Source organism: Mytilus californianus, unplaced genomic scaffold, assembly GCF_021869535.1.
Source record: "Mytilus californianus isolate M0D057914Y unplaced genomic scaffold, xbMytCali1.0.p SCAF_8, whole genome shotgun sequence".
Classification (NCBI taxonomy): Eukaryota; Metazoa; Mollusca; class Bivalvia; order Mytilida; family Mytilidae; genus Mytilus; species Mytilus californianus.
In genome coordinates this window covers 51,562,419-51,574,414 of record NW_026262734.1, presented here as the reverse complement: position 1 = coordinate 51,574,414, position 11,996 = coordinate 51,562,419, and the positions used below count along the sequence as shown (strand labels likewise).

General features: G+C 32.2%; 1 protein-coding gene across 1 annotated transcript; it reads right to left on the bottom strand.

Annotated features, from left to right (window-relative positions):
* Positions 1–989: 989 nt before the first annotated feature.
* LOC127710848 (uncharacterized) lies at positions 990–10,305 on the bottom strand. Its single transcript, XM_052216805.1, has 5 exons — positions 10,107–10,305; positions 5,123–5,214; positions 4,423–4,525; positions 2,984–3,126; positions 990–1,192 (listed from the first exon to the last, which is right to left on the bottom strand). Exons 1-5 carry the CDS (start codon positions 10,222–10,224, stop codon positions 1,061–1,063), a joined length of 588 nt encoding a protein of 195 aa, XP_052072765.1. The 5' UTR covers positions 10,225–10,305; the 3' UTR covers positions 990–1,060.
* Between the last annotated feature and the right edge of the window lie 1,691 nt (positions 10,306–11,996).

The window sequence follows — 11,996 nt, the reverse complement described above, 5'->3', positions numbered from 1 at the left end:
AAAAGATTCTCGCATAAAATATTTGGGGGTCTTTGAATCAGGAACAAGTACAACTTTCAATCAAATATAAATGATGGTGTCCTTTTTTACATGAGGATATATACTACAGAGGACCGTGCTTAATGTGTAGTTAAAGTATCAATATTTGTGAATCAATCATAAAGTTGGCTGCTTATTGGACACATATCTATACCATCTGATAGAAAATGTGCGTATGAAAATACTGATTACTTACACAAAAAATGTTTTACAAATTAATTTGTTCGAAATAGCATTTTGTATATTACGTTTACAAAATTTCCAATTCTACAATGACAGTATGTTATAAACCTGGAAATTTAGCATAATTTTAATTCAACGTGTTTAATGGTATTCTTTAATCTACAATTTCAAGTTTCTGATTCGAAAATGATATGTTTTCAATCTTTTACATGTCTTTATATTTGTACAACCAAATAGATTGCATTAATGTCTTTTATATTATCTGTGTTAAGCTGAGGTCATGAATCATCAGTCAGAATTGCATTGTGATTTAAAACGTAGTCAATTATCCTCAATAAATTAGGAAATTGGTAAACCACGGTCGTGCATTTGATAAAGACAAATATTGTTAGTATGTTACTGCACAGTGAAAGATACAATATCAGACAACTTCTGAAATAGTTTTACCATGTTTACATTCCTTTACCATGTATGGAGAAAAAGTAAAATCACAAAAATACTGAACTCCGAGGAAAATACAAAACGGAAAGTCCCTAATCAAATGGCAAAATCAAATTATAAAACACATCAAACGAACGAGAAGAACATTTATTTTTCCTTTTTAAGTATAAAAATTACTACCGTAACGAATAAACATAAAATAAGTAGTATTTAAAAACATGTAGATAGTTGTCTGATTTGTAATACAGCGATAACACGGTTGCTCAGCGTGAACCAGATTGCACAATAAAACAAATAGTCGGACAAGAAGCTACTCATGATGAACAAAACAACTTAAAGGATTCAACTTTTATTTAACAAATAGGTTAGGTTTTTAAGTATTGAGTATGTTATGTAGCTAACATTTATTATTATGAAACCAAACACATGTTCTTCCTTGTTTCTTACACAATGCATGCTTTGAAAGGCAGGCTGTAAGTTCATTTCCTATTCGGTCAAGTTTGCATCCTTCTGACTGTTCGTCGATTTTCTGAAAAAGACCAAATGTATATGAATAAAAGTCAGTTCTTGTTCATATTGGACAGCTTGTAGGCAGATCCCTTTTCTTCTTCAACATTATAAACCAGTTGAATATGAATTTTAATATGTGTTTATATCTTTGTGATTTTTTGTATTAATTAATATAACGACAACTATCCTATTTGTTATCATCCAATTGGCAAATGAAATTTACTTATGAGATTGAAAACTGACCTAATTTGTAATGCCGGGGACTTTTATAGCCGACATTACGATGTGTATGTTTTTCTCATTGTTGAAGTCGAAAGATTGCCTATAATTGCTTACATCCACATCAATTGAACTTTGATAGATATTTGTCTTATTTGCAATCATATCACATCACCTTATTTTTACACTTATACTTGCCATAAGCAACACGACGGATGCAACATGTGGGCCAGGATATGCTCGCTCTTCCAGAGCACCTACTACAATTTGTCAGTGTTTTTTTTTTTTTTTGTTTTTTTTTTTTTGTTTATTGTTTTACCAAGTCTTTTTTGGAGAATACTAAAGATAACCTCTATAACGCTGTTAATTAACTGAACATTATTATTTTAACAGTTTTATTTATTTTCAAAAGTAGTGTATTTTGTATTTATTTCGGGAATGACAACAATAACAGAAGAAGTCGAATTCTAACTTAATTTTGAGGGGAATTTTTCGTCATCATAGGTTAGAATTCGGTTAATATAGACAATGCGATTTCCTAGAGGAACTCCTTTCACTACTAAAACTGTGCAACTTTACTATTTTATTCAAAGGTCAAAATGTCTGAACTGAAAAAAGGACTTACACTTTCAAATACTTGATTCAACTGCTGGAATGCTTTAAACAGATACGATACATTATTCCAATAACGTTATATAAGTTATAACCATGATAACTAGTGATTTCAAATCGGTGAAGTTATTCTTCACCAATTTGAAATCCCTAGTCATCATGGTTATAAATTCCGAACTCCAAGGAAAATTTAAAACGGAAAGTCCTTTATCAAATGGCAAAATCAAAAGCGCAAACACATCAAACGAATGAAAAACAACTTTCATATTCCTGACTTGGTACAGGCATTTTCTTATGTAGACCATGGTGGATTGAACCTGGTTTTAGCTAGCTAAACCTCTCATTTGTACTTATTATGCCGACAAACATCTAATCAATCAGTTAATATACACCTAATTGAAAAATGCTGACAAAGTCAAATCAGAACAGTTTTGGTAATCGTAAAGAAAACACATGTAATGCATGATTACCACAGAAGTGATAATTATAACTAATTGATCCATTTTTATCATTCACTTAGGGTCACCATTGGGTGACTCGAATATGTTCTTATTTAGACTTATTAGCATGTCAATTATTTCTGGGCTGATTTTGAAACTTAGTAATTCATAGTCCTGCAAACGGAAATACTGCATCCGACATAACAGATGTGTTGGAATGGCTTAGTCACAGTTTGCCAAAAGCGTAAGCCTAGGAAATCTGCTATCGTAGATAGCCTACTTCTTTTCGGAGGCATTTTAGTTTTCAATTGACCGCAAACATTCTAAACGTATTTTGATTTTGATAAATCAAGGATTATTATTTAATTTCACGAGAGGCATTTTCAATAAAATCTATTTGATTACATTTAAACATGAAACTGATTAGTCGATTATCATTGTTAATGCATACTTGGTATTTCACTTCATATAATTTAGAAATAAATAAACAAAAATGATTTCAATTATACAGTATTTCTCTATAAATAATTTTCACTTACGTTGCATCCTCTTCTACAGTTTAACTTGTACGAAAAGGGTCCACTTGTAAACATGTAAAAGGCTTGGTAAGGGGAAAGACTACCCAGGTGTGTTGGAAAATCGCATGAAATTATTGTTTTCGTTCCATCCGCTTGTTCGGTTCCTTTAGTTAAACAAAATATGACATTTATCGAAAGTATGTTGTCTAAACGACAGCCACGGGTGCACATGTAGTAAACAAGAGACGACTCATCCGTTCGAAAAAACAAAATTAGTCCGCTGATGTTGTGGAGAATATGTTGTTGTTTGTCTGTAGGTTTTTCTTAAACCAGGTATAGATTGGTTTAGTCGTCGTACAAGAATGTTCTTCAACTTGGTTTGTGATTTGACCATTCGACTGTTTTGATTCAAGCGCCACTGATGAGTCCGATGAAGACGACATGTGCATTTGCTGTAATAAGTTGCAAGGCTTGTATCTCTGGTGAGGTTTTACAACCACTGGATCGATCTCACTGCCAGAGTATGTTTCGGCCCTAAAAGTATCGCAAGCCCAATTATTTGAACTTTTTGGTTGACACGGAGTATCCTTGATATGTTCATTTTCGGTCAATATACTGCGTCTAAATAGTTGAACTATTTGAGACATTGAGTTTTGTGTCACGAATGCTTAGCGTTTTCGGTTTTTAAAGCTTTTCGACGTCATTTTTTATTTGCCTACTGCTTATAACCTTTATTAAACTAAAGAAATGTCAGTATATATTCCGAATACCTGCCAGGGGTATATATGACTTGTTTTACCCCAATCCAAACCTCAAAAATATCATTATAACGAACTGTACAATGTGGCATTGTCTTAATCTACATAACAGTAAAAGAAAGTCAGAATCTGACTAAAGAAAAAAAATGATTATTATCCTTCAGACATACAAGGTTTTTTTCAATTTTCAATCACACTATTTTCTCACCAAGTAATTAAATAATGGATCAAAGTATCACTATAACATTTATAAAATATTGCATACACGAGAAAAAAATTTTCATTGCAAATTTCAAAATCTATCACTTATGCGGCAAAATATTAGGTTGGGTTAATCAATATTTCTGTTGTGCTTATAGAATTAAAAGCCACCTACATATTAACAGTGCATATGAGAGTTAAACTAACCAAAGCGATTTATCAAAACAAGATGAAATAAGTGCATTTGAAGTGAAGAACACTAAATATGCAGAAATAAGTTTTGAATCTATATATTTCACAATGAAAGTTCCACAAATACAATTATACTTTTCGTTTATTTTTAATTACGTCCATTGCATGATCCTTTTGATATATGATTTTCACGTTGTTTGGTCTTTCTTCTTTCGACATATTTTTTTGCAATGATAATTCGTTAAATTTTGAAGACATGATCTAAATGATATGTTAGAAGTCAACACGCAATGTATTTTACAGTTTTACCCATTAAGATATATGAATTTCCGACTTCCAATTTAACGCCACAACTTGCCGATTGATTTGGTGTCTCGATATCTACCTCTGAGCCAACACTTTCACTCACTCCCTGCATTATAAAAGTATATCCCTTTAACATCATCAAAACTTTTTAAAACTATTTTTCAAACTTCATTGTGAAATGGATTCTTTGAATTTGTGTAGGAACTGCTTATCATATAACAAGAGGTTTTTTAATCACTTCAGATTTCGCAATGTATTTTTTTTTTCTATTTGATATTTGTAGATTAATGCTTCTGTTTACTATTTTAAGAATTTTTTTTTGCGGTGTTTTCTTCGTTTGTCTTTTTGAACATTGTTTTTGTTTTTTTTTGTCTTCAATCGATGATCGTAGATTCTTGTGTACATATGACACGATACCTAATTATCATTTCCAAGGATAATTAATTGGTGCAACAGAAACTATACATTATCCACACTAGAAACAAACAAGATTTGCTGTATTTGAACAGCAAACTCAAGATTCTTGTCATCTGTCGTACGAAAAAACACCGTCTACCCTATCAGCTTCCTTAATATGCTTATGTATTGTGCATTGAATTTATGTAGTTGTTTCTTCATCTGTTGACATTTTATTCAAACGAATTTATGAGAAAATTATACTTTTTTTCAATATTCAAAAAACATGAACAATGCGTATTCATACCTTCATTTTATACAATATGCGAATTGTATATCTCCTTAAAAGGTCAGACCCGCGTTCTACTGATTTTTCTGTTATAACTCTGCCATATAAAACTGAAAAGAACGTTCATATTGTGTAAAATGTGCTGCTGTTTTTTCCAAAGTATTAATCAATCTTAAAACAAATATTAAAATTTGAACTGCTGAATGATGCAGAATTTTTTTTTTTTGCTATGACTGTGATTCAGATTCAAAAATAAAAACGAAGAATCTATTGTTTACAAATCTTCGAATTGTTCAAAGTTTGACGTTCGATTTCTACCCGTGGAATAGATTACCTTAGCTGTATTTGGCAAAATTTTTCGGAACTTTGGGCTCTCAAAATATGCTCTTTAACTTGTTTTTTTATTTGGCCCTTTAATTTTTTTTTCTTCTAGCGTCACTGATGAGTCTTGTAGACGAATAGCACGTCCGGCATACACAATTATAGGACTGGTATCTTCATTATTTGTTTTATTAATGTTTCAATTAAACTAAGAACACGATAAAGAAAAATAGAGGAAAAGACGTGAGGTATTCGTCAATTACATAAAGAAAACCCGATGTGCTCATTCATTGAGGAATTTCAACATAATATTTCACTTTCAATGACTTAAGACAACTGCTGTCTGGTTTCTCTATTGGGTAAGTAAATGAAAGTCCATGTTGGCCATATAGTTCATATCATTTCTACGTTTTTACATATCCCTTGCTTACAATTGTTTTTGTTTGAGCGTTTCTGTTAAAAGCAAATTCCAAAACGTGCTTCAGGACGCCTCCGGGTGCGGGAGTTTCTCGCTGCATTGAAGACCCATTGGTGGCCTTCGGCTGGTGTCTGCTCTATGGTCGGGTTGTTGTCTCTTTAACACATTCCCCATTTCCATTCTCAATTTTATTCAGATGCACGAAACTTATAAAGTGTCATTTTCATTTACTAGAACTGTATCAATAATCCTGCTGATGAACTGTGTCAATAATCCTGCTGGTGAACTGTGTCAATAATCCTGCTGATGAACTGTATCAATAATCCTGCTGGTGAACTGTGTCATTAATCCTGCTGATGAACTGTATCAATAATCCTGCTGATGAACTGTGTCAATAATCCTGCTGATGAACTGTGTCAATAATCCTGCTGATGAACTGTGTCAATAATCCTGCTGATGAACTGTATCAATAATCCTGCTGGTGAACTGTGTCAATAATCCTGCTGATGAACTGTATCAATAATCCTGCTGATGAACTGTGTCAATAATCCTGCTGATGAACTGTGTCAATAATCCTGCTGATGAACTGTGTCAATAATCCTGCTGGTGAACTGTGTCAATAATCCTGCTGGTGAACTGTGTCAATAATCCTGCTGGTGAACTGTGTCAATAATCCTGATGGTGAACTGTGTCAATAATCCTGATGGTGAACTGTGTCAATCATCCTGCTGATGAACTGTGTCAATAATCCTGCTGATGAACTGTGTCAATAATCCTGCTGGTGAACTGTGTCAATAATCCTCTGTATCAATAATCCTGCTGATGAACTGTGTCAATATTCCTGCTAATGAACTGTATCAATAATCCTGCTGGTAAACTGTGTCAATAATCCTGCTGATGAACTGTGTCAATAATCCTGCTGGTGAACTGTATCAATAATCCTGCTGATGAACTGTGTCAATAATCCTGCTGATGAACTGTATCAATAATCCTGCTGGTGAACTGTGTCAATAATCCTGCTGATGAACTGTATCAATAATCCTGCTGGTGAACTGTGTCAATAATCCTGCTGATGAACTGTATCAATAATCCTGCTGATGAACTGTATCAATAATCCTGCTGGTGAACTGTGTCAATAATCCTGCTGGTGAACTGTATCAATAATCCTGCTGGTAAACTGTGTCAATAATCCTGCTGATGAACTGTGTCAATAATCCTGCTGGTGAACTGTATCAATAATCCTGCTGATGAACTGTGTCAATAATCCTGCTGATGAACTGTATCAATAATCCTGCTGGTGAACTGTGTCAATAATCCTGCTGATGAACTGTATCAATAATCCTGCTGGTGAACTGTGTCAATAATCCTGCTGATGAACTGTATCAATAATCCTGCTGATGAACTGTATCAATAATCCTGCTGGTGAACTGTGTCAATAATCCTGCTGGTGAACTGTATCAATAATCCTGCTGGTGAACTGTGTCAATAATCCTGCTGATGAACTGTATCAAAAACTAAGTAAGCAGATTCTTTGCACTGACATAATTTATAAAAACTATTTCACACTTGATTGATTAAGAAATTATTATGTAAATATGGTTTCAATAGATATAAGAAGATGTTGTATGAGTGCCAATGAGACAACTCTCCATCCAAGTCAAAATTTATAAAATTAAACCATTATAGGTCAAAGTACGGTCTTCAACACGGAGCCTTGGCTCACACCGAACAGTAAGCCCCAAAAATTACTAGTCTAAAACCATTCAAACTGGAAAACCAACGGTCTAATCTATATAAAAAACGAGAAACGAGAAACACTTATGAACCACATCAACAAACGAAAACTACTGATCATCAGATTCCTGACTTAGGACAGGTGCAAACAAACCTTCACCTTTTTTCTGAAACAATAGTGTAACATCACAACATAGAAAGACACACTATAAAATATCAACTGAAATAGCTTAACTCAATCAAAGGACATATTAACTCGAGTGAACATACATTGAACAAATAAATTTGACCTATGATACAATGCAAATACAAAATAAATAAACTAAGGGAAGAATAATAAAAGTAACATGTTATATCGGAATGAAATGTCAACTCCGTTACACAAAGATGAAATCATTACTCTTATAGCTCCTAATATTTCTATGTACTTTCCCTGGCTTTCAAATGTTTACGTTTGAGCGTTCTTGGTGAAGATATATCCATAAAAAGCGCGTAGGACAGACGAAATTGATAAAGTGTAATTTTCAATTCACTATAAAACGCATAAGTTAACTTCTGACATATGTTCATAATAGTTCCATGCGAGTAACTAAAAGTAGTATATTAGTATTATGCTTTTTTTAAGATAATGGCTGATATGACTGTTAATATGAATGTTTTACAAACTATTATCATTGCGTTAGATCTTTAGAGGATTTGATTATTGAAACATCTTTTAATTATCTAAAGAATTATATATTATGCAGTTATGTGTTTTTATTCGTGAAAAGCAAGTTGTATTCAATAATGCACGTCAATTGTAATAAACAATCGTCAGCATAATAGTGATAAATTCCTATTATGTGTAGGTGAACCGTAGAAATGAAAGAGATATACTAATTGACAAAAGCTTAACTTTGAACTATTTGTATATTAAAATTGTTTTAGGGGCATTGGTGGTTGAGAGCTGAACGTTATTCATCTACAGTAATTACTAGCAGCTCAACAATGATGTTTTGAGTTTGAATCCACTCATGGCACCGTAAGTCTCCGTCCTGCGTTGACTATGATTGCAAGTCTTCCAGACAAAGACCGGTGGTACCCCGACGCTTTCCACAATATAAAAACTAGGCGCCATGACATTGACAATAGTGTTAAAAAAGACACTCCACCAAAAATCAATCAATCAATTAATATATTGTGTTATATAACTATAGCACCTATAGCTAGTTTTATATTTTAAAACTTGTATGAAGTAGATGTTAGATGTATATATATATATGTAAAGTCATCCCGACACCAACAAAAGATAAGCCAAAAAAAAACATGTGCCAAAACCTCATTATAATAAGGAGATGTGATATGATTGTCTATGGGACAACTATCCACCAGAGACAAGTGAAGTGGAGGTAAGACACTTAACAATGATGCCACTCCTAGCATTCCGAATGAAGATGGTGTTTTTACACTGTTTATTCCATTTTTGTATGAATCAATAATTCAATATTTTGAACTCATCCTCATTTCTGAAACAAAATACGGATTGTCCATTTTGAAAGAATAATTAGTTCCTATAAAGAACCACCAATCTTCAACATGTTCAAGTGGAATTGCTAATATGAAGTGATGAGCCCGTATTGTTTAGAATTTTATATTATATTGTAATTAAATGTTAAAGACCTAACTCCGTTTATAAGCAGAAAATTATACTCCTTTATTTACATGTAATACTGTACGGTTTTTTGTTGAGGTTTTATAAAGCAGGAGGTTTGGCTTGCCATAAAACTATGTTCAACCCATCATATTTTCTTAAAATATCCTGAACCAAGTCATGAATACGGCTGTTGTTATCAAATAGACTGTTTCAATGTATGTTGGCGTTTACTTTTGTTGCAGTTCAGTGATTCTGTTGTTCTTTTGATTTCCTCTTATAGTCAATGTGTTTTCCTCGGTTTTAATTTGTAACCTGGATTAGTTTTCGCTTAATCGATTTATGACTATTGAACAGCGGTATACTTTGGTTGCCTTTATTTGGTCGTTTCAGAATCCAATAGTATTTACACTTTTGAGAATATGACTACATGGCGCTTTTTATTCTCAATATTTATTTATTGATTGATTTTTTTTTTCAAGCAGCTGATGTTATGATACCAAAAAAATATCATAAAAGGCAATGGTGAAATAAATATAATTTTGCATGTACAATGACGTAAGTACGATGAAATTGATGGCATTTAACTTTGAAATTATTTGTTTAAACATTAATCCGCCTTTGTTGACTGATATCATACTTGATTGTGATTTTATCATAGTATATGATATATTGAACATACCAATATATATAATTATATAGATATTTATATATCTAAAAAGAAATGGCTTATGGAAACTAAACAAAATTGTCTGTTTGTGGCACCATCTTTCATTTTAAAAAAAAGGATAATTATTTAGAAAACACGTGCGTTTAATATAAATTTGAACAAAGACGTAAAAATACAAAACCTGAAGACAGTAAAATGAGATGGTGCATACCTCTTTTCTTAAACTTACCATACTTGGATGAGCAAAAATGTCTCTGAAAATGTTGAAATCCTCTACATTTACACCCTTGTACATCACTGATCATGCATGCTAACACAGTGATAATTGCCAATAATGTCATGACCATCTTGACAGATTTGTAGTCTACTTATTTAATGCCTGCATTGGTTTATTTGATAGAATGTGGTTTGCATAATATCCCGCCGATGTGGTTGTAGGATCGTTGAGGCAGTTATATATTATACGAACAGGAAATAAAAACCTGATTTGAATGGAAATCGGGGTTTTAAATGTTCATTTTAACATCATTAGCATACAGTGGACATATCCAGGAAATAAAAACAGGCAAACATGTTACACGAAATTACTCTTAACATCTTCGTTTTACTTAATCGCATCAATGCATCATATTTTGTTCACTGTTGAAGAATATTATATGAATATTTTAAACATGAATGTTATGTATTAATGTAAGAATAATTTAAGTAAACTGCAGGTGTTCATACAAAACATTGTAGATCGGTTGGTGATTTGTAATTCGCTTTAAAATTAGTAATCTCTTTACAGTTTACAGTTCTCGATAATTTCAATTAAAGTGCATTTTATGTAAATAGATGTTTATACATAGATATTGATTGATGTTTATGATATCGTGTTGCTCAGTCTTTATTTTCTCTATTATTTTGTTAGTTGTTTATGTTATAGATAATGCATATTTAAGGTTTTTTTTTTTGCCGTATAACACACCAACCGAGAGGTGTCAGGATTGATCAAACGAAAGACCGACTATAGGGAGGTGAAACAAAACTCACTAATTTTGATATAAACGTTAGTAATCACTGTCCAGTTAAATCCACATTTTGTTGTAACTGCATGACCCAAGAAACAAATAAATATTACAAGTCACAAAATAAAACCAAAAACATTGATGTGAACTACAATATCCTTCAATAAAGTTTATACTAAAATGAACGTTGAACCTGAGATTTAAAAGGGGGATTCTGTTTTTTATTTTAATTCGGATGGTAAAAGTAAATGATAGGAACGTAAAAATATGGTGGTAGGTTTTTACCATAAGACATGTTGTCATGTTGGGACATGAAAAACATATGTTCGTTTGTGTCAACGAATTGATGCAGTTAATTATCACTTTTCAACTGAATGGTGTAACCATTATGCTCGTACATCTATTCTGTGGTAAAAAAAAAATAGCATACAAAACATCTGGTCTATATATTGTAATAATTTATTTTCTTCAAACTTAAGATTAGATTAAAATAGCTTCTTTTGTATGTTTTGTTACTTCCAGTTAATTTTTCAGATCAATCGGATTAGTTTTTAAATTTCTAATAGAATACGGTGTTGATTTCAATCTTTTTAAACAAATTTCAATTGAATACACAGCATGACAATCGTTTTGCACTTTCTTGATTGACATTTTGCGCCTTTAATATTGGCTTAAGTTATGAAAACATTCATTGTACAGTGAAGATTTTTTTTCTGGAATAACTTGTCTCTCGGGACAACAGATTTTAAAGGCCAAATACGTAACACATACCTTGTCATTGTACTTAAACTTAAACATACCAAAACTGAACAGTTGAAAATCCTTTCAGGATAACTTGAAGCGGAAGTATATTACCTTAGATTAGTCAGTTTCAAACTGATTTGAATTGTAGATTATCATTACAAAGCGATTCATATCCGTCAGTGGTTCCGTAACACTGTTTTCTCTTTTATAATATAGTTATTGTTTCATATTATTGTCAGACATGTAGAACACAAAACATTTGAATATTTGTATTGTTTATTAGATAAATCGACATCGTTATAACCTTTATCAATTTGCGGTGTCCATAAATTAGAAGCTAGAAGTCTAACGTCGAAAATAGGTCGACG

What these genes read in the sequence shown, in the direction of transcription:
- LOC127710848 (XM_052216805.1), bottom strand. Translation starts at nt 10,224, where the DNA reads ATGGTCATGACATTATTGGCAATTATCACTGTGTTAGCATGCATGATC. An exon ending in TTTTTGCTCATCCAAGTATG is followed by an intron (nt 5,215 to 10,106) that starts GTAAGTTTAAGA and finishes CGTTCTTTTCAG; the next exon opens with TTTTATATGGCAGAGTTATA. An exon ending in GCATATTGTATAAAATGAAG is followed by an intron (nt 4,526 to 5,122) that starts GTATGAATACGC and finishes TTTATAATGCAG; the next exon opens with GGAGTGAGTGAAAGTGTTGG.